Source organism: Tenrec ecaudatus, chromosome 12 (genome assembly GCF_050624435.1).
Source record: "Tenrec ecaudatus isolate mTenEca1 chromosome 12, mTenEca1.hap1, whole genome shotgun sequence".
Taxonomy (NCBI): domain Eukaryota; kingdom Metazoa; phylum Chordata; class Mammalia; order Afrosoricida; family Tenrecidae; genus Tenrec; species Tenrec ecaudatus.
In genome coordinates this window covers 124,610,620-124,632,989 of record NC_134541.1, presented here as the reverse complement: position 1 = coordinate 124,632,989, position 22,370 = coordinate 124,610,620, and the positions used below count along the sequence as shown (strand labels likewise).

The 22,370-nt window shown below is 49.1% G+C and overlaps 1 protein-coding gene and 2 pseudogenes across 3 annotated transcripts; all 3 read left to right on the top strand.

Moving 5' to 3' along the window:
- The first annotated feature begins 150 nt into the window (after positions 1-150).
- On the top strand, positions 151-1,252 carry LOC142423199 (OTU domain-containing protein 5 pseudogene; annotated as a pseudogene).
- A 1,226-nt stretch (positions 1,253-2,478) lies between these two features.
- On the top strand, positions 2,479-19,213 carry LOC142462632 (eukaryotic translation initiation factor 3 subunit C). Of its 3 annotated transcripts, none has more exons than XM_075564689.1 (21): positions 2,479-2,571; positions 2,718-2,828; positions 4,139-4,204; positions 4,363-4,552; positions 5,102-5,227; positions 5,370-5,421; positions 5,756-5,865; positions 6,200-6,327; positions 9,243-9,402; positions 9,532-9,629; positions 9,846-9,987; positions 10,184-10,309; positions 10,453-10,546; positions 11,324-11,514; positions 12,126-12,350; positions 16,725-17,088; positions 18,189-18,348; positions 18,440-18,505; positions 18,603-18,690; positions 18,778-18,940; positions 19,028-19,213. In XM_075564689.1, the coding sequence occupies exons 2-21, from the start codon at positions 2,728-2,730 to the stop codon at positions 19,108-19,110; spliced, it is 2,733 nt and encodes a 910-aa protein (XP_075420804.1). In that variant the 5' UTR covers positions 2,479-2,571; positions 2,718-2,727; the 3' UTR covers positions 19,111-19,213. The 3 variants fall into 3 exon arrangements, with proteins under 3 accessions (XP_075420804.1, XP_075420803.1, XP_075420802.1); XM_075564688.1 differs by having other exon boundaries at positions 9,529-9,629; XM_075564687.1 differs by having other exon boundaries at positions 9,526-9,629.
- A 1,544-nt stretch (positions 19,214-20,757) lies between these two features.
- LOC142423573 (U6 spliceosomal RNA) lies at positions 20,758-20,849 on the top strand (annotated as a pseudogene).
- The last annotated feature ends 1,521 nt before the right edge of the window (positions 20,850-22,370 follow it).

The window sequence follows — 22,370 nt, the reverse complement described above, 5'->3', positions numbered from 1 at the left end:
GTTCGTGACTCATTCACTGGCTGAATGGAGTCCATTCTGGTTGTGACCCTCTAGGACAGGGTAGAACTGCCCCTGTGGGTTTCTGAGACTGTAACTCTTTACAGGAGTAGAAAGTCTTGTCTTTCTTCCACAGAGCGTCTTGTGTTTGAAAAGGCACTGGGAGACCAGAAGGGTTTCATCATGAACCAGATGAAGGAGGACGGCGCCTGACTCTTCCGCGCTGTAGCTAACCAAGCGTATGGTGGCCAGGACATGCACGAGGTTGCGAGAAAGCACTGCATGGACTATGGGATGAAGAATGCAGACTACTTCTCCAACTACGTCAGAGGACTTTGCCACCTATAGAAACCGGAAGCGGAAAAAGTACTGCCATGGCAACCACACTAAGATGCAGGCCATGGCAGAAATGTACAACCGCCCTGTAGAGGTGTATCAATACAGCGTCAATACACTCCATGGGATTCATCAAAAGGACGAACCCCTCCATGTCAGCTACCCTCGGAATATCTACTACAACTCAGTGGTGAATCCCAATAAGGCCACCATTGGCGTGGGGTTGGGCCGACCATCATTCCACCTGGGGTTTGCGGAGCAATCCCTCATGAAAACTGCCACAAAAACATCAGAGGGATCATGGATTGAGCAGCAGATGTTGGAAGACAAGAAGCGGGTCACAGACTGGGAGGCTCGGGAATCCTACTTGCAGTGACTCCCGGATCAGGAGAAACAGGCCCGCCAGGTCCGTGGCCCCACCCAGCCCCAGAAAGCCAGCGTCACATGCAGTTTGGCCACAGCTCAGCCTCCAGTGGCCTGGAGAAGTGGACCAACCGGTCCCCGCGGCGGCAGCGGAGTTCACCCTCATCTCCTGAGAACCCTGAGCTGCATGCTGAGCGGGGCATTAAGCCCCCATCTCCAGATACTGCCTTAGCTCTTGCCAAACCTCCTTCACCCTGTGCACCAGGTACAAGCGGCCAGTTGTCTGCAGGGACCTACCCGGCCAACTCTCCTCTCGTGTCCCTCTACCCTGCTCTGGAGTGCCGGGCTCTCATTCAGCAGATGTCCCCCTCCGCCTTTGGTCTGCATGACTGGGACGATGATCAGATCCTAGCATCGGTGCTGGCAGTGTCCCAGCAGGAATACCTAGACAGTATGAAGGAAAACAAAGTGCTCAGAGACCCACCCCCAGACAAGAGTTGATGTGGACACCCAGGGACTGGAGGCCGCCTCCCAACCCCACCACTCCTACCCTTTGGTGCCACCCCACCTTCTTTGGCTTTCTTCCTGGGCCATCTTCCCTTTGCCCTCTTGAGAGCCCCTCCTTTGCCTCACTCTCACTTCCCCCTGGCTGGCCCACCTGTGCCACCACCACCACTGTCTCCGCCAGCTAATGTGCCCTGTTGCCCCCCCCTGCCCCCCGCACAGCATCCTCCATACGCTCCACAGGGAACTTGGGCAAGGGTGCCGAATGTAGGCGAGAGGCACATGGAGAAACCATCTGGCAGCCAGGCAGCCCAGAGGAGAGACATTCAGAGCAAAGATCTCACTGTTCATTCCTTTCACGATCAGAGAAAAACTTGTTCCTCTTACCCAAATGATACCAGGGAGGTGGGGGAGAGAAGCGAAGAATCCCCTTCCCATTACCCCAAGAATGTCAGAGCCTTCAATGTTGAATTTTTCTTTATTAACATTTACTTTTATCTTTAAAAAAGAAGAAAATAATAATAATATAAAGCTAAAAATAAAAAGTAAGAAAGAAAAGACCAACAATATTTTAAAAGCTAGAAAAAAAATTTCTGTCGTGGAATGGGTGAGGAATATTTGAGCCTAGGGCAAATTCAGGTTGGATCAGGAGGGAGGTCAACTGATCAAGTACATGGTTCAATCCACCATAATCAAGTTTATAGTAATCTCTAAGAGTAAAGCTGTTCCCGTCCCTCTTCTGTGGCCCGAGGGGATCTGCCAGAGGCTTCACCTGACTAGAGACTCTGCAGATGGATTTTGGGGCCCCACTGTCCTCGATAGCCGTCTACAAATTGGGTATTCACAATTTAATTTATCCTTCCTTCTATTTGTATTCTGTCATCATCTTTGGATCACGCAAGCCATGGTATTTTCAGTCACCTCATAAGCATGTGAAAGTTGCACATTGGATAAGGAAGACAAGAGAATAGACGCATTTGAATTGTGGTGCTGGAGAAGAATATTGAAGGCATCATAGATTGCCAGAAAGACCAACCGATCTGTCTTGGAAGAAGTACAGCCAGAATACACTTTAGAGGCAAGGATGGCAGAAGGGACCAGAAACCAAGGTGAAGCTGGGGCAGGACGGAGCAGCGTTTCGTTCTGTTGTGCACCTAACAAAAACAAGGAGCGAAGATGCCCTTGGCTCAGGTGTTCCTACCCTGTCACTCCAGCCGGACCCTCGCGCCTCGGAGGCGCAAGGCCTGCTGGGAGTTGTAGTCATCCCGCCGGGCTTGCCGTCGCTTCCCGGAAGTGACGTCAGGGAACCGCCTGTTCCCTCTCTGCGATTGCGCGCTTTCAACGCCGGCCTGCGACTCGCGACCTCAGCTGGTGCGCACTCCTGGGGCCTCGTGTTCGGAGGAGGGGGACCCGGGCGGGGGGCGTGTGGGGCGGAGAGTGGCAGGAGGGTCCGGCGGGGGCGGCCTAGGACCCTCCTCGTGGCCCGTGACGCCCCGGCTCCCCGGTTCTCTCCTCAGCGCCGTCGCCATGTCGCGTTTCTTCACCACCGGGTCCGACAGCGAGTCCGAGTCGTCGGCGTCTGGGGAGGAGCTGGTCTCCAAGCCCTCCGGGGGCAATTTCGGCAAACAGTGAGAGGGGCCTGCGGCGGGGCTGGGGGCCGGCCAGGGCGGGGGGCCGGCCAGGGCGGGGGGCCGGCCAGGGCGGGGGGCCGGCCAGGGCGGGGGGCCGGCCAGGGCAGGGGGCCGGGGCCCGCAGGCCGCGGAGGCCATGCGTGTCGGCGGAGGGAGCGGGCCGAGGCCCGTGGCAGGTCCCGAAGGACAGGGCTAGAGCGGGTTCTGAGCTGTTGGCACCGGACCAGCTCGGGAGGGGCACCCATCATGCCCAAGAGGGCTGGGAGCCACCGCGTACGAGAAGGGGCCCCGAGAAGACGGGACCCCGTTGTGTTGCGGGTCTGTTGCATCAGCCCCGGAACTAGGCTCTGTGCCCTCCCCTCCCCTCTGCTCACGACGCCCCACACGCGAAGGGTCATTGCCCGGAGCACCAAGCAGCCCTCCCCAGTCTCTTGCTCATCGGGGACTCGGGGGCGTAGTCCTGGTGTGGGGTCTGTGGGCCTTTGGGGGCGTCCCCTGGGCTTCGCAGTGGGGATGGCGCAGGAAGGCCTGGTGACCGGCTTTCGTGGAAATTCCCGTCCGGAAAATCCTGGAGCTGGTGGAGTGACATCCCCACAACAGGGTGTATTTGGTGTGTTTTGTTTTGCGTTATCTCAGAGGGAGCTCCAAAAGCATTTGTAGGGAACATGGAATGAAAAGGGGGTACTTTTTCCATCGACTTCTTGAAGCCCTCCTGCACATATGCATATTCGTACAAGTAGCATTTCATGTCACTGCCACAAGTGGGAATGCAGTATCGTTTTATTAAGTAGGACATGGTTGGAAAAAAATAAACATGAGCGTGATGGGCTGGAGACATGATTGCCTGCTGAATTCTGTCTGTAGCATGTTTTCTCAGTCTTAAGGAACAGTGTTAGCAGTGGAGGTCTTGAAAGCTTTTTCAAGTTCTTAGCAGTTGGCCGCCTACTCTTTGGGAAAGAAGTTTTATTGTTTCATAAGCCCCAGTTGAGATGCCACCTCCTTGAGGCCCCCCATTCCCTCCACCCAAAGGTTTCCTTCAGCAATGTGTGTTTCGTGTCAGTGGTTTTCTCACCATGTGATCAAGTGCTACTACTGTGGGTTTAATTTTCAGAGCCTAGAGACTGCCGTTGATGTATAGTCTCAACATTTGACCCAAAAGTCCTATCTGATGAGACTAGGGAGAGTTGAGAGGAAGACAGATGTGTTAGTGTGTCACCTGAGTTACAGTTTCAATTGGCTTATCTAAGAGAATTTGGGATCCCTTGGAAAGACTAGAACTATTAATGACCTTTGTTTCTTTCAAAAAGGGCACTATTGCTGAGTGAGGATGAAGAAGATACCAAGAGGGTCGTCCGAAGTGCTAAGGACAAGAGGTAAGGCTGGAGTTTTTATTGATTGATTGTTTGAGTGTTTTAAATTGTAGCAAGGCCATGGAGGAGGTGAATTTTAGGAAAGCTTGGACGCAGTATGATAGACGTTATTTTATGGCAGTGGAATGGGCATGCCTAATGTGCATGGACTTCTGATTCAGATTTGAGGAGCTGACCAATCTTATCCGGACCATCCGGAATGCCATGAAGATTCGAGATGTCACCAAGTGCCTGGAAGAATTTGAGCTCCTGGGGAAAGCATATGGAAAGGCCAAGAGCATTGTGGACAAAGAAGGGGTTCCCCGGTTCTATATTCGGATCTTGGCTGACCTGGAGGAGTACCTTAATGAGGTATGACGTCAGTGGGTAAGAAGAGGTTAGGCTTCTAAAATTGGAGGAAAAAAAAGGTTAGGCTGGGAGGGGGTGAAATCAGGGCCCATCCCTAACCCACTTCTCAAGATGGTGTTTCTTTGGGATTGTTTGCCTGATCTTCAGTGTTTCTAGAGCACAAGAAATTGTGTGTGTGTGTGTGTGTGTGTGTGTGTGACAAGAAGAACCTTTTTTTTAAATACTTTTACTGGGACTCTTACATCTCTTGTCACAATCCATACATTCATCCAGTGTGGCAAGCACATTTGCACATATGCTGCCATCATTTTCAAAGCATTCTCTTCCCACTTGGAGAGGAACCTTTTTTAAGGCCAAGAATCTTGCATTTGTTTTTACTGTTACCTCTTCATTGCATTCTCCACTTTTAGCAGTGAGACCTGAAGTGTCTTTTAAAATTAAGTCCACAGTTGTTAATACGTTGCACAAACTGTCTACAACATAGCAAGACTCATTGAGTGGTGGCGGATACCACTTAGGTTTCTTGTCTCCTGTCCTCCTTCCCTCCTTTAGCTCTGGGAGGACAAGGAAGGGAAAAAGAAGATGAACAAGAACAATGCCAAGGCCCTGAGCACTCTGCGCCAGAAGATCCGCAAATACAACCGGGATTTTGAGTCCCACATCACAAATTACAAGCAGGTGCGGTGGGACAGTGACTCCATGACTAAGGCTGAACGAAGCCTTTGCAGATGGGAGGTGTGATAGGAGAAGGAAATTAATGAAAGTGGGATGGGGTGGTGGCTGGCAGGCAGGCACCTCTAATTCTTCTCCCCTTGTCCAGAACCCTGAGCAGTCTGCAGATGAAGATGCTGAGAAGAATGAAGATTCAGAAGGTGAAGAGCAAACCCTTCATGCGAAGCATTTCTCCTCTCTCTCTCTCTCTCTCTCTCTCTCTCTCTCTCTCTCTCTCTCTCTCTCTCTCTCTCTCTCTCTCTCTCCTCTGCCACAGAGTCAGTTCCAACTCCAAGTAGCTCTAAAGGACAGAATAAAACTGCCCTTGTGGGTTTCTAAGACTAACAGGAGTAGAATGCCTCATCTTCCTCCCTCTGAGTGGCTGTTGGTTTTGGACCGCTGACTGGTTAACAACCCAACTCATAGCTCACTAGGCCATCAGGACTCGCTCATGCACACAGTGAGTCTAGAAGTCAGGGTTTCCCTTTGCTCTAGGCTCTTCAGATGAGGACGAGGATGAGGATGGGATGAGTGCTGCAACCTTCCTGAAGAAGAAGTCAGAAGCTCCTTCTGGTGACAGCCGCAAGTTCCTTAAAAAAATGGAGGTAAGAGCCATGTCTGGACCCAACGTCCGATAACCCAGAGTTGTTTGCCTGCCAAAGACCATTCCTTGGTCTAGTGAGAAGGATGGGCTTTCCTGAAGTCTACTGTGAGAACGGGGTTCTGTTGTATTAGAGCTCTAAGCAACCTAAAGTTTAGAAAACTATGTTTCGAACCTAGCTGTTCTTTGGGAGCTATGTATCCTTGGGGCAAGTTGTCCTTTTTCTCCAGGTCTGGGTGGTCCATTTGAGCGCTTGAATAACTTGCTTTTATTGGGTCATGTGATAGCAGAGAGACTAATCCGTCTGCCAGTCTCCCTACTGAGTCTTTCTTTCTGAGGATGAAGATGAGGACTCCGAAGATTCCGAAGATGATGAAGATTGGGACACCGGCTCCACATCGTCTGATTCAGACTCGGAGGAGGAGGAAGGGAAGCAGACTGCACCGGCCTCAAGATTTCTTAAAAAGTAGGGAAACTAGCGGGACCTAGAGCTACGGTAGAAAGTCACTGCCAAGAGTCAGTTCCAACATGCAGTGAACCCTGGTGGCATAGTAGGTTACATAGTGGGCTGCTAAACATGAGGTCAGCAGCTCGAAGCCACCTACTGTTCTATAGGAGAAAGATGCGATGCCGGTCTGCCCTATAGGGTTGCTGAGAGTTTTGAGTTGAAAGGGTAGGAGACCTTTCATCATCTCAAGGATTGTTCTTGCTTCTGGGGAGTTCTTTCAAGTTGAGGCCAACAGCTCCATTTTATAGGATCTCCAGAGAGTTGAGTGTTTTTTTTGTCAAAGGTCGCAAAGCAAATGTGCCCTTGAGATAGGATTTGAGGACCGCATAGTTAAAAGTTTGAGCATGACGATAGTCGCGGGGTGTGGATGGTGCAGAGCTCACTTTAAGACAATTATCTGTGTGGTACAAACAAGTTACTTAACCTTTTCTTCAGATTTCTCGTTGTAAAATGGGATTGTGGGTGATCCTACCGCAAGGAGCAGTTTTGTTGTTAACCAAAAAGGAAGAACCAACTCATTGGCATCGAGTCCATGCTGATTCATAGGGACCCTGTAGGATAGTGTAAAACGTCCCTGTCCGTTTCTGAGCCCGAGAAACTTGACTGAAGTAGAAAACGGCTTCTTTCTCTACAGAGCAACTGATGGTTTCAAACTACTGACCTTGAGGCACACAGACTTCGTAGCACCTGTTTCTTACTGTTGCCACCGTCCTAAGACCTTCTTAGTCTATAGTATATGGATTGACAGCAGTTTCCTGAACCTTGCAGGGATACCATCAAGAAGTTCAGGGGAAAACAATTTTTAAATGAAAAGATAACTCACTAGATAAGTGAAAAAACAGACCACCCAATTTTAAAATGTACTAAGCATCTCAGTAGACAGCTCATCAAAGCTGTAAAAAAATAGTAAGTACACGAAAAGATGCCCAATGTTATGAGCTGACCAAACCCGCTGCTATGGGAGTCATCAGACTCAGAGCCTCTCTGTGCACAGAGTAGAACTGCTCCATGCGCTTTTGACAGAGACTCCACCTGCTTGGCCCATGGTGGGCCAACAACAGTGCTTAACTACGGTGCCACCAGACCGTGCGTCATCTCGTTAATTCCACCTCAGCAACGGGGCAGCTGCCCCTTGGGGGTTTTCAGGTTGTACATCTTCCAAGGAGCAGATCGCCTCCTCTTTGTCCTACAGGCGTCGTGTGGGTTTGAATCACCCTTCCTACCATGGGATACTACAAATCAAAGCCACAGTGAGAAACACTGGAATGGTTAGAATAAAAAAGACAGATGTGTGGAGTAATTAAATGTAAAATTATTTAACAGTTTTTTAAAACAGCCTAGCATATGCCCCAGAAGTTAAGCATAATTACTATATGATTCAAGAGTTTCCCTCTTAGGTATGTACCCAAGATAAATGCAAATATGTGTCTGCATTAAAATTTACATTATTCATAATAGCCCCTAAATGGAAACATCACAAGTGTCCATCAGTATATTTGAGAATGTAGTAAGTGCATACGATGGATGATTATTTAACAGTGGAAAGAAAGTAATTAAATACTCATCTGCAGCCCAAAAGGTTGGTCGGTAGTTTAAACCCATGTGTTGCTCTGTGGGATAAAAGTGTGACCGTCTGCGTCTGTGAAGATTTATCGCCCTGGAAACCCTATGGGACAGTCTAATCCATGTCCATAGTGACGCACTATGAATGAGGACTTTTAGGACTTCGTGCTAAGTTTAAAGTTACAAAAGGCGACATGATTAAATTTGTGTGAACTCTTCAGAAGAGGCAAATGCAAAGACAGAAAGTGGATGAGTGGTTGCCTAGGCTTTGTGCTTTGGGGACATGAGTAGGAGGTTTCTATCTGAGATGAACATGTTCAAAATTGAAGATGCTGGTTGCACAGTTGGTGCATTTGTCAGCATGGTCGTCCTTTCTGACAGTGTGTGCAGAGTGCGTGAGAAGTCTTGCCATCCCTGCCTCTGAGGAGCATGGTGGCTGTAATTCTTCAAAGACAGGTGGAGTTCATCTTTGGGTAGTCCATAGCTGTCAACACTCTATAGTCCGTCTGATTCATGGTGTAGCGCTCACAGCATATAAGGCCAGATACAGTTTAGTCTTCAGAATAACAGCTTTCCTTTTTGTAAAACTTGAAGGAAGAATTGTGCAGCAGAACTGCCTGATGTGATAAGTGCATCTTGACGTCTTGGTTGCTGCTGCCATGGGCGCGTTGACTGGCTCCCACTGAAATGAAGTCCTCCACAACTTCCATGTCTTCTTTTACCTTGATGCTACTTATGGGCCCAATTGTCAGAATTTTCTGTTTTCTTTATGTTGAGGCATAATGCCGAGGAAGTCGATTGTTTCTTCTTTTGTGGGGATATTTTGCCGTATTGTACAATTTTTAAAAACTTCTAAATCAATTGATGAAGAGAGAAAGGCTAACAGCACTGTTTGGATCGGTAATTTTTTTTAATTTACTTTTTTACTGTGTGCTGCTTTTTTGGGTGGGGCTGGTAAATTGGTTAGTGTCGAAGAAAAGTTATTGAACCAAACTGGTATCACAATGTAGTTGTTTGGGATTCTCTAGGAAACTTGGGGCTAGCTGAGGAGCATTATTAGAGGGGATTGATTGTGTTAACCCCTTCGTAAGACTGTCTTAGCGGGTAGAGTGTTACCTCTCAGTAGGTAACCTAGCACATTCCAATACTTAATGGCTCTTGCTGTGGTTGTGGTTAATTCTCATCTGTAGGTCAACTTTGCATAGTGTAACTCAGACCCAGAACTTGATGGAGGAAAAGAATAAGTTACGGGAGAAAGAAACCTCCGAGATGAGAGTGGACTGGTCTTAAAATGTCTCTGTCTCCATCAGGGCCCCCACCACAGAGGAGGACAAGAAGGCGGCTGAGAAGAAGCGGGAGGACAAGGCCAAGAAGAAGCATGATAGGAAATCTAAGCGCTTGGATGAGGAGGAGGAGGACAACGAAGGCGGGGAGTGGGAGCGGGTCCGGGGTGGAGTGCCCCTGGTTAAGGTGAGGATATGTGGGTTGAAATGAATTGGGAGTGCGTACAACAGCTCTCCTAGTCTAGTTAAGGGAAACATAAAGCTACACGCGGGTAGTGTTCGCCTGTGTATGATGGGCTATTTTGCCTAGGAGAAGCCGAAAATGTTTGCCAAGGGAACTGAGATCACCCATGCTGTTGTTATCAAGAAACTGAATGAGATCCTGCAGGCACGAGGCAAGAAGGGGACTGATCGGTAAGACTGTGGCTCTAGATTGTAGAATTACTAGGTAAAGATGGATGGGAGGTTGTCCTGCAGTGGGAAGTCCTGCTGTCTGTGTAACCACAGTAGAACAACCAAGTGTCCAGCTTACACCAGCCCAGTGTCTACCATTTGCTCTCATTGTGACCCTAGAGACCTTTGGGGCTGATTTGCTCCCAAAGCCTTACCCAGTGCTCCATCTCTCTACAGTGCAGCACAGATTGAGCTGCTGCAGCTGCTGGTTCAGATTGCTTCAGAAAACAACCTGGGGGAGGGTGTCACCGTGAAGATCAAGTTCAATATCATCGCCTCTCTCTATGACTACAACCCCAACCTGGCCACGTACATGAAGGTGAGGGCACTGAAGGACACCTGAGGGCTGCTGTGCTATGGAGTGGGTCAGGGGAAAGTTCCTAATGTCTTAAAACTAGGGGGCTGTGGGATGGTCTTAGGAGTTTCTGGCCCATGGATTCCCAGGAAAGAGACTCTTGGGAGGCCTCTGCTAATCTCATTGCCACACCGCTGACTGTTGTCTAATTCCATGGCAGCCGGAAATGTGGCAGAAGTGCCTGGACTGCATTAATGAGCTGATGGACATCCTGTTTGCAAACCCCAACATCTTTGTTGGAGAGAACATTCTGGAAGAGAGTGAGAACCTGAGCAATGCTGACCAGGTAAAGGGAGGGATGAGCTGGCTCCTTAGAGGTACAGGCGGGTGGGTGCGGGGACCACAGGACGGGTTAAATGGGATGTTCACTCGGTAGAGACGGGGATTTGGAAGGATTCGGAACTAAGTTGCTTATTATGCTTTCCTCAGCCATTGCGAGTCCGCGGCTGTATCCTGACTCTTGTGGAGCGAATGGATGAGGAGTTTACCAAGATATTGCAAAATACTGATCCCCACTCCCAAGGTGAGCCTGAGGAGAAGGCTAGGGTTGTGTGGGGGTTATTCTCAGGGAGCGTGTTGGGAAAACCAGCTGATAGCCCAGCATTCAGAGGCAGGTTGCTGGGCCCCACCCCCGATTCTCACTCAGTACGTCTGGGTAGGGCCAGAGGTTCTATTTGCTCCCCAGTTCCCATGCCGCGATGTTGTTGCTCTGGGGACCATGCTTGGAAAACCACTGGAGCAAAGCATCTCTTCATCCTGCTCCTTTCGCTCGGCGTCATTGGAATGGGAGATGAGAGTGCCTGTCGTGCCCACTGCGCCGATGCAACAGTGATGAACCAGCAGCCAGAGGCCTCCATGCTCACGGAGCCTCCATGTTGCTGCTGAAGAAAGGCAGGGCAGCTCAGTAAAAATGTGTGCAAGATCATCTTAGATAACGTGCGGCGCTGGTTACACGTTAACATCAGAACGCAGTGCTGGGGAAAGACTAGACTCGTGGTTGCTTGGGAGGGAAGCCTTTTACAATGAGATTGGAACAAAGGGGAGAGGGTTACATAGGAAGAATCCTCAGAAGCGGGTACCTGATGGGATCTAAAAGTGAGGTTAGCACGCCCCAAAAGTGATGGGCGCAGTGAGAGAGGAGCTCGTTGCTCATGGAGTGGGGTTTTGTCTAAGCGGGGAGGGCAGGGTGTTTTCTGAGGGGGGCACGGGACACACATGAGAGTGCGTGCTGGCTTTCGGTGGGGTGGACATGTGGTTGGATAGGAAGCCTGGCCGCTGAAGGGGGTGCTCTCCCGTCCAGAGTACGTGGAGCATCTGAAGGATGAGGCGAAGGTGTGTGCCATCATCGAGCGAGTGCAGTGCTACCTGGAGGAGAAGGGAACCACCGAGGAGATCTGCCGCGTCTACCTGCGGCGCATCCTCCACACCTACTACAAGTTTGATTACAAGGCCCACCAGCGGCAGCTTACCCCCCCAGAGGGGTCCTCCAAGGTGAGCATGCTCAGCCCTGGTGTGTGGAGGGGGGGAGGGGAGCAGTCTGTCCTTCCTGATGTCCAAATGGAGCAGGAAGGGATTAAAATGAAGTTACATGGAGGCTCAGCCTTGGTTGCTAGAGTCCTGAGTGTCTAGGGCAGCGGTTCTCACCTTCCTCATGCCGAGACCCTCTCATGCAGTTCTTCATGGCGCCCAACCATAACATCATTTTTGTCGCAACTTCATCACTGTAATTTTGCTGCTGTTATGGATCATCGTGTAAATATCTGATAGGATGTATTTTCATTGTTCCATTGTGAAATATTTATTTCTAATTACAGATAAATGAAATTTTGTCTTGAAGCATGGTGTAGGCTGGGTAACAGTCTTCACGCCGGGTCCTCGTAGGTGGTTGTGTCTGCATGTTGTGGACCAGCCTGGAGACGGATAGAGGAGCGGTGTCTTGGTTCTTAAGATCATGGGATATGTCTTTTCTGCTGGTCTTCTGTGACCCCTGTGAAAGGGTCGTTCCACCCCCAAAGGGGTGGTGACCCACAGGTTGAGAACTGCTGATATAGAGCCATTGTCTCTGCTGCATCTCTTCCCTGACTACCTCGGCTCTCCCCCAGTCTGAGCAGGACCAAGCAGAAAACGAAGGGGAGGACTCGGCTGTGCTGATGGAGAGACTGTGCAAGTACATCTACGCCAAAGACCGCACGGACCGGATCCGCACCTGCGCCATCCTCTGCCACATCTACCACCACGCTCTGCACTCCCGCTGGTACCAGGCCCGTGACCTCATGCTCATGAGCCATCTTCAGGACAACATCCAGCATGCGGACCCCCCAGTACAGGTAGGGTGGGAAGGATAGGGAAAAGAAATAGGCCCAGCCCTGTCCTGTTCAACCAGCATCATCACCTGTCTGACTAGTGAGAGTCTTGGTCTTTCCTGGTGGCCAGCATTCCTTGACTCTTTGGCAGGTATTTTGTACTGACTCATTGACAGTATTAGATTCCTCTGGGTTGCAGGTTTAGATTCCATCATTTGTTATATCTCCTGTATATCTGGTTCTGAACATAACGAGCTCATTGTACTATCAAAATACGATAAAGACCTATTCCTGTCTTTAAAAACTGTTAACGTGGAGGCATCCCAGAGCAGTGTGATTGGTCGGAGCAGAGAGCTAAAGTGGTTGGGGCGCATCAGCTAAGCATGACGGGATCATTGGATGAGGATGTAGATCACCTGGGTTGACAGCATGGACTCAGTGACAGTGAGTTGCTACTTCAGTTCTCTTACCTACAAAATGAAGCTGAGAAGTTACCTCCCAAAGAGTTGTTGAGCTGTCACAGTGGGCTTGACACACCAGCCATCGTGTGGGCAGCCAGGGCTGGGCAGTGTTTCCTTCTGTTAGAAGATGACTGGCCAGAAGCCAGCCAACAGCAGAGCGCTCAGACCTGTGGTCCTGCGACCTAAAGTTACTGGGCACCAGCCCTTTTCTTCACTTGTTTACCCTGCTCTGCCCCTTAGGTCGCTTGCTGTTTTCCCTTCCTTAGTCATACCCCAGGAGTGCTGGCTGTCAATTAACCCAAACATCATCGGCGCTCCCCTGAATACCGTGCTTATGTATCTAGCTGCCTCCTGGACACCTTGGCTTGGATCCTGGGACCGTCTCGAAACAGCTAGTCCAAACTGGGTCCTTTCCCCCCAACATCTTTGACATTTCAAGAATATAGAAAATAGGAAGAAATCTATAGCAAACAGTCAGCTCCCTACCACCAAAATTTTGCTGTTCACATTTACGAGCCCTGGTGGCATAGTGGTTTGGAGGTGGGCTGCAATCCACAAGGTCAGCAGTTCAAAGCCACCAGTGCCCACAGGAGAAAGATGGGACTACTCCGCAAAGAATTCCACAGGGACAGTTCCACCTTGTCCTACAGGGTCACGATGAGTTGGATGAGTTGGCGTCAACTCGATGGCATTGAGTTGGTTTGAGTTTGGTACTTTGGGAGCTTCTGGGTGGTACAAAGCACTGAACCTCTAATCAAAAGGTTAGCTGTTTGGACCCACCCATAGGTGCCTCAGAAGAGAAAGGTGTGGCGATGTGCTCCTGAAACGTCAGAGTGGGAAGCCCTGTCGAGCGCTGTGCGGCACATGGAGTCACCAGGAGTCAGTCAGCTCACCAGCTGCTGGCCCATGGTTACTGCCACAGAGCTATCCGTCTGATGCTCTGTGTTACATCGCAGTCAACTGCAGATAGCAGTACACTTCCTAAGGACTTGAACACGAGTGTTTGTCTGCTACCCTCTTCTCTGCTCGCTGCCCCGGAGTCAGTGCCGACTCAGTCCCCCTGCAGGGCAGCGTAGCACAGTCCCTGGGGGTTCCGAGGCTGACTTTTCACAGCAGGCAACCTTGCCCAAGTGGTTAGCCTAGAGCCCATTGGTTGCTTTCCTTTTGAGATGGACATTGCAGAGAGATGTACCGATCTTATTGTGTGTATCAAGTTTGCTTCGTTTTATTTTGCTTCTGTTGAATGAATGTATCAGATTTTGTACTCATTCTTCTCTTGTTGACACCGATCTTGTCCCAGTCTAGTAGAACTGCTGCATCATGTGCTGGCTTACTGTTGAGGCACCAGCCAGACTGTTTTCCCAAAGCAGTTGCAGGATTTTAAACCACATATATACTCATGTGTAAGCTGAGTTTTTTAGCACACTTTTAATGCAGTTTTGTGGTAAAATTAGGTGCTTTGGCTGATACTTGGGTTGGCTTATACTCAAGTATGTGCGGTACTTTTGTTTTTACACATTTTAGCTATTTTTTGGCCTGTGTTCATGAACAAGGTAGTTCAGTGGTTTATATGTATTTAAAAGGGTTGTGCATGCATTACAATCAACGTTTGATCTTTTCTCCAAAACCTTTTTATTGGGAGCTTACAGGCATATTCTATAGTTCTGTCACATCCATCTGTGCCGTACAATTGCCACCACGACCATTATTTCCTGTGCCCTGAGAACCCGTGTTCACCAACGCCCAACTCAGTGACGGGGTGTTCTTTCACCTGTTACCTTCAACGTTTTTTGTGATTCCAGCTCTTATATTTTGGTTTGTGATTCATCTCAATTTAGCTGATAGGAGGTTGGGATTAAGGATGTTCCCCCCACCCACCCACTAGGATATCTAGCTGTTACAGCCCCGTTTGTGGAAAAGAAGTTCCCCTGCGATTGCTCTAGAGCTCTGGGGAAAGCGCGGCTGCGTTTCTGGGCACTCTCTTCCGTCTGTTCACTCTTGGACCCTAAGCCGCACCGTGCAGTGGCCTCGATGTCAGTGTGAGCGGTGCTCAGATGTGTCTGGTGCCCGCATTGTGCTGTGTAACGCTCCACCCCTGGGCTGGCCAACGTTCTTTCCGTCTAATAGCGTCCAGCGCCCAAGGCAGACCTTTTGCTTTAGTTCATCTACGTTTTAGTTTGGAACAGACTTTTGGAAATTGTTTTCATTTCAAGGTTCAGAAATTTTCTTGGCAACAGATTCACAAGTTCCTCTAGTCTGACAGTCCAGTAAGTATGAATTCTAAACAAAATCCTCCTTAACAACAGACCCCCACCCACCCTTAATCAGGACTCAGCTGTTGAGTCCCTCAGGAAATCATCCCGTGAAGGTAGCTGGGCACTGTCTCGGTCTTTGCGCAAAGGAGGCCTGGTGCACGGAGACCGCTGGGTCTCTTCCGCCGCAGCCACTGTCCACGTTCTTCAGTGACCTTGACGTGCTGCCGTCCCCATGGTTCACTTCTAGGGGTGCCAAACTTGGTTCTTCAACAGTACGAGGGGGCTTAGCCCTAGTGATCTTTGCACACACTGCGCAATCCCCCTCAGAGCTGCCATCCCTTCCTGCCCTCGGCCCAGGGATCAGCAGTAAACGTGTCAGTGCTGCCCTTCTCTGTCTAGTTCATCACGTGTTCCTAGTGATCTCCGCTTTTGAGCATGTCTTACTGGCACTGGCCACGGGGCCTTCCCCTGGCATGCTTCTTCCGCACACCTTCTGCATTTACATTTCCTTTTTCTAGGATGGTCTTCCTTCTCCAGATGTCTGCATGACTTGCTCTCTTTCTTTAGTTACGAGTTTAAGCTCTTTCAAAACTTGAAGCTGCCTCTACCCTTACCACAGCATAAACTCTTCTCCCAAATCCCTTCTGGTTTATTTTCCTGCCAGACAGGATCCTGATGTGTGACTTCTCCGTGGGGAACTTCAGGGCATTTCAAACTAAATTATCTCTAGTTTCTCCATAAACGTTATGTTCTTTTCAAAATTTTTTCTTATTTTGAGTTCAGTGAGCATTTACCTATCAGATCATCATTTTTGCATTTGAAACAACTTATCAACACCCCCCCCCAATGGCTTGCTGTTATGTCCCCCCAGCTCTTTTTTGGCCCTGTTTTCCTCTTGTAGCACCTTCTTAACTTTCCCTTCACCAAAAGTAACTCCCTTCCACCCCCGGTAACCAGCCAACCACCAAAGAGAACCTTTTCTGGATTTCCTTTAAATAAAATTTAAACAAGATGTGTCCACTTGTCTTTAATTTCACTCAGCATAATGTCTTCTAAGTCCACCCATGTCATGGACTGTTTGTTTCATTGTCATTCATTAATGGTGTGTAACAGTTCATTGTGTACATGTGCCCAAGTCTGTGTATCCAGTTGTCTCTTCTTGCCATGTGAGCAACGCTGCAGGGGCATGGGTGTGCACACACCAGTCCTTGCTGTGCTCTTTATTGCTGTGGGGGCGTTACCCAGTAGCGCTATTGCTGGGTCACGTGGGACTTGTATTCCCAATTATTAGAGGATGCGCCATATCACTTCCCACGATAGTTGTGCTGTTTTAGCATCCAGCGGCAGACTGGGAGGGTCCCTGTCCCGCATTTGTTGTTTCCTGCCAGTTTGAGTGTTGCCGTCAAACCTGGGTTGGGTGGTATTTCGTCGTTGTCTTGATTTGCGTCTTCTCTGGGATGGCCAGGGCTCTGGAGCATGTCTTCACATTAAACACCGCCTCCCCGGGAGTTGTTCTGCATCCACTCACCGACCCTGAGATGAGCCCCATGCAAGGCAGGGACTTGTCTGCTTCCCTCTCTGCCCCAGAGTGTCGCCTAGTGCTGAGCACCTAGAAGCTGCTCATTGTGTTTGTTGAGTAAGTGTATGGCCTGCCTTAAACCACATTACCCTCCTGCCCTCAGATCCTGTACAACCGCACCATGGTGCAGCTGGGCATCTGTGCCTTCCGCCAAGGCCTGACCAAGGACGCGCACAATGCCCTGTTGGACATCCAGTCAAGTGGCCGTGCCAAGGAGCTTCTGGGCCAGGGTCTGCTGCTGCGCAGCCTGCAGGAGCGCAACCAAGAGCAGGAGAAGGTGGAGCGGCGCCGACAGGTACCTTTCCACTTGCACATCAACCTGGAACTGCTGGAATGTGTCTACCTGGTGTCAGCCATGCTCCTGGAGATCCCTTACATGGCTGCTCACGAGAGTGACGCCCGCCGACGCATGATCAGCAAGCAGTTCCATCACCAGCTGCGTGTGGGCGAGCGGCAGCCCCTGCTGGGTGAGTGGGGGCTCTGCAGGGTGGCCAGCTGGCTTCGTTTCTTGATTACTCGTTATTGCCAAGGAGTTACAGGAAATAATCTTGTCACTATCTGACTGAATTCATTTATTGCTGTCATGGTCAATGGACCTGCGAGAAGTTTGTGGGGGAAAATTCTGTCATCATTTCATTTTATCTTTCTGGGAACTTTTTGAAGTGCCCCCTTGTAACCTGAAGGCACCTGTGTGTTCTGGAGCGCTCTGTCCTCTGCACTGAGCTCACTGCTCTCACCCCCCTCTGTTCGTCCCTTCATACGTGTGATGCCACCCACACGTCTCCTGAGCACCTTTGGTTTTTGGTTGCTCGACTCCTTGGTTGTTTAAGTGCTCTGACCTGCACTGTGACTTGATTGGTTTGTGTACATGGGGAGGAACTAGTCCACAATGGGTTACATGCATTTGCTGGCACCTAGCCTAAACTACACCTTTCTCTTGGCCTGGTCTCGGTATTGCACTTGCACTGCTGCCTCCATTCTGGAGTCTGCCTCCCGGTTGCCGCCTTTCTGTAGACGTATTTCCAGTATCCAGCATTCGCACTTTACTGCATGGGCAGTTTCCGAGATTCACATACCACCTGTGGTTACAAACCAACCCGCCTCAAGACTTAGATGAAAAATTCTGGAAACATGGTGGTCGATCATAGCACAATGCTACTTTGCGACTCGTGTCAAAGTATTACTACTGTATTATCAAAGATGCCTTATGTATTGCAGTGTTTGTTCGGTAGTTTTAAACATAGAAAAATATGCTTTACTTGCATACAGAAATTAACATCTGACTCGCTGGCATTGGCTACGAACTGGACCTGACAGCTGTTTACTGCAGTATTGTGGCTAAAGCACCCAAATTTTTTTTTTTACCAATTTGGCAACAATTTAAAAATATTTGCACACACAAAAAGGAATACTTGCACTCAGCAAAAATGAATTCCCGCTGAAACACTGCACAAACCTTCCGTGGCTGTTGGTGTCACCCTCCTGACAGTGTTAGCTGATGCTCTCCACTCACCGCTACTGACACAACCCTGATCCCAGGTTTCCTGCCCCATTCTAAACCTTTCAGGCCCCCCCGAGTCAATGAGGGAGCATGTGGTTGCTGCTTCCAAAGCCATGAAGATGGGTGACTGGAAGACCTGCCACAGTTTTATCATCAACGAAAAGATGAATGGCAAAGTGTGGGACCTTTTCCCGGAGGCCGAGAAAGTCCGTACCATGCTTGTTAGGTGAGCAGAGAAGAGGGCTCTCTAGTAGGTGGGAGGAGGAAAAGACTGGCTGGTGCCCTCCGCAATGCCCTGCCTTGCTCTCTTCCCATAGGAAAATCCAGGAGGAGTCTCTTCGGACCTACCTCTTCACCTACAGCAGTGTCTATGACTCCATCAGGTAAGATGGGCCTTGGGAAGGAAGCAGAACCCCAGCTTTGTGGTGGAGGGTCCTAATTACCCCTGCCTCTGCCTTCTCCCCCTGCCCCCGCCCTCAGCATGGAGACTCTGTCTGACATGTTTGAGCTGGACCTGCCCACTGTACACTCCATCATCAGCAAGATGATCATTAACGAGGAGCTGATGGTAAGGACTCAGGCAATGATGGGAACATGGGACCTGTAGAGAGTGAAATGAGGGGCTGTCTGACCCATTCCGTGCCTTTTCCTTCAGGCCTCCCTGGACCAGCCCACACAGACCGTGGTGATGCACCGCACGGAGCCCACGGCCCAGCAGAACCTGGCCCTGCAGCTGGCTGAGAAACTGGGCAGCCTGGTAGAGAATAACGAGCGTGTGTTTGACCACAAGCAGGGCACCTATGGTGGCTACTTCCGAGGTGAGGGTTTTCATCCCCAGGACCTGGCCCCCTTGTTTCCTTCCCGTGGTACTGACCTCTGTTCCCTTGCCCGTTTTTCTCCTACAGATCAGAAGGATGGTTACCGCAAAAATGAGGGCTACATGCGGCGTGGTGGCTACCGCCAGCAGCAGTCCCAGACAGCCTACTAAGCCCACCAGTTGTGACTCTGCAGCCCAGACCACTCAGTGTTCTAGTCCTAAACCATACCCAGTCATTAAAGTCCACTGAGAGGAGCTGCAGTGGTTAAAGATCCGCGTTGCACCACGGCTATATTAGACTCATTGATTTGCACAGGACCCAAAGATGACTCGGGGTGAATCCTACTATCCCTGTGGAAGCCTGGTTTTTCCTACCAGAGGACTGGGAAATGTGCCCCTGTGGAACTTGAGGGTATTTGTGAGAGCCCCAGAGCTGAAAGAGCAGGAAAATGGCTGCTCTTGATTCTGCAAGAGCAAGTGCTGGGGTACCCACTGATTCCCGAGTGGGGGGGGGGACTGGCGGTGTGAGAGAGACAAACCAGGTCGGATGGAGCCACTGCTCACAGAAAGCGAGGAGAAACATGAGTTCTGAGCCTCGGCCACCACATCCAGGAGAGTTTCACAGACTGCTTAAATTGCCTCTGGCAGTTTCAAGGGGGAAGTGCTTTGATAGGCAGGGTCTTATAGAAGACTCCAGAACAGCTGTTTCACAGTGCTCCAGGAGAAGGTGTGCATGGGGGGGGGGGGGAGGATTACACGCGCTCCAAGCCCTCTTTCAGAAACCAAGTGAAATCGCTGTGAGGGGCAATCCTGAGACTGGAGCTTCAAAGCAAAGGATGAAGCAATAGATCAAATACTGATGAGAAGCAGCAGGCAAATGAAAATGGCACACCGCACACAGTGATGACCTGCTCCCTATCCCCACCAGTCACTTCACTCCCCAACGGATAGAAGTCCGTACTGTGCCATGCCATTTCCTCTGCTGCCCCCCTTTCAGCATCTCAGGAGCCAGCAAGCCACTCTACCCAGCCATACACAGGACACCTTCCAGCCCACCCTCAAGAGTCACCACCCACTCCACGGGAATGACTGCATTTCCAGCCTAAACCTAGCCTGCCCTCAGCTGCTCTACACTCTAACCCATTCATACGATGCCCACCCCAGTGCTAGCTTGACTAGTGACGAGAATAGCAGGCCCACTGCCTGGATATTATTAAAACGGTGAGCCAACTGACATTGAGACAGAGTAGCCACAGTGCCTCAGAGACAGCACATGATCCCTGAGCTCAAACAAGACCAAATGGCCAGAACATCTGGAGGAAGAAATCAATCATTGGAATTACCTGAGAAGGAAATTGGGCTGGGGGGGGGGGGGGCAGATGGGATGACACCAGGAAAAGACAAAGCTCCAAGCTGTGGAGTTCAGGGAGACCCTACAAGAACAAAATTGACATATAGAAACCTCCAAAGATTGGGGGGGCGGGGGAGAGGATAGAACTAATTGGTGATTTTGGCAATGTGATAGGCGATAAAATCAACAGCAGAAATCATTAGGATTCTTGTACATTAAAAGAAATCATTTACAATTGCCACTCAAAAGGCGAAGTACTAGGAATAAACCTAATTACATGAATAAAAGACAAAGAATACAAGAAAGCAAAAGATACAATTCATACAACTTAACCTCAATTCATCTAGCAGAAACCACTTCATATCTTGCAAGAAGTTGGACTTGGGTCAGGGATTACACTTTAAGAAATTTCATAAGAATTGTTTAGGCTACAGTAACAGCATCTATACCTTTTAAAAATACTGAACTTGCTTTGGCAGCACATACACTAAAACTGGAATGATAGATAACCATGGCCCCAGCGCAAGGATGACACATTCATGAAGCCTTACATACTTAAAAATACACACATATACATATTTACTGAAGGAACATTCAATGTGTTCTGCCCAAGAGAAAATACTTTGGGAATGTATAGTTCTGTGTGAGAGAATATTTGCTAATGGACACCAGCCTGTAAAAATCTAGTGAAAATTAATGGATCTAAAGTGATGGTGTGCATTTATGTGTGTGTGTGTGTGTGTGTGTGTGTGTGTGTGTGTGTGTGAAAAAGCAAATGGAATAATGTTTCCTGCTGATGGAGGATAGGATGACTAGTGAAAGTGTTGGCATCACTGAAGGCAATGCAGAACTACAGTGCGATCTGGTCCAGCACAATTCTTGTTTAAAGATAGCGAAAATTGGTACCTATATGTGGAAAGGTAAACCCAGGATAAGCGAAACACTCCTGAAAAAGAAGTGGGACGCTGCTCACCTTATTTCAAAACCTGTTTCACAGCTTGGGATTGATACTATAATAGACCAAAAGATAGATCAGAGCCTCTAAACTACAGACCTGATACAAATTAAGCAGCTAAGAGATACCACTTCATAATGGCACTGAGCACAATTTTTTTTTAATGCTGGAGAGGATGAGGGGAGATTAGAACACCCATACACTGCTGGTGGGGTTGCCGAATTGCATCGCCACTATGAAAAATAGTAAGGTGCATCCTTAAATGGGTATAGAAACCACAAAACCCAGCAACCTCACTAGTTGGCATATACACCAAGAAAATAATGAAGCGGGCAGATAAGTGCACACCTGTGTGTATCACAGTGCTTGCTGTCTACACGAGGGGAAGCACCCGTGTGAGTGTGGAAGGACGGCTAAGTCAACGGGGCATGCATGCAACGGAATACTGGGCCTCTGAAAAACGATGAAACTCGGGCCCTTCCTGACATGGACGCATTTGGAAGGCATTAAAGCTCAGCAAAGTTAGTCAATCTCATAAATCCTGCTGGAGAGCACTAAAACGAAAGAAAAAAAATCACTTTTCATTCCAAAAGAAGCAGACTTTGAAAGCTAGAGGGAAAAGAAAAATCACTCTAAAATGTTCTAAATAAAAAATGGGAGGGAATAAAAGGAAACTGAGCTGATTCCAGGAATCCAAGTGGAAGGTGAATTTTGAGAATGACGAAGGCGACGATTGTATAAGGGGGTTTTACTCGATTGATGTATGTATGGATTGTGATAAGTTGCATGAGCCCCAATAAAATGATTTATTTAAAAAAACAAGGGATAACATTCCTGATGTCTGATGGATCTTGACTGAAAGCAGATAATACAGTAAAAGATTTTTCCTTGTGGAAAAAAAACAAACGGGGAAAATGAGTAAGACAACAAATGAACACACACACACCCACAGAAGAAAAAGACCAGCATGGAACTCCGTGACAGAAAAAGTGATACCGAAAGTCAATGGAACAACGCCTTTATGTTGTTGAGATTTTACACGAGCCCACGTGAAGGAACCTTGGCGCAGTGGATTAAGCATGGGATGCTGTGGGTGCCCACCAGTCGTTCCGGGGAGAAAGCTGT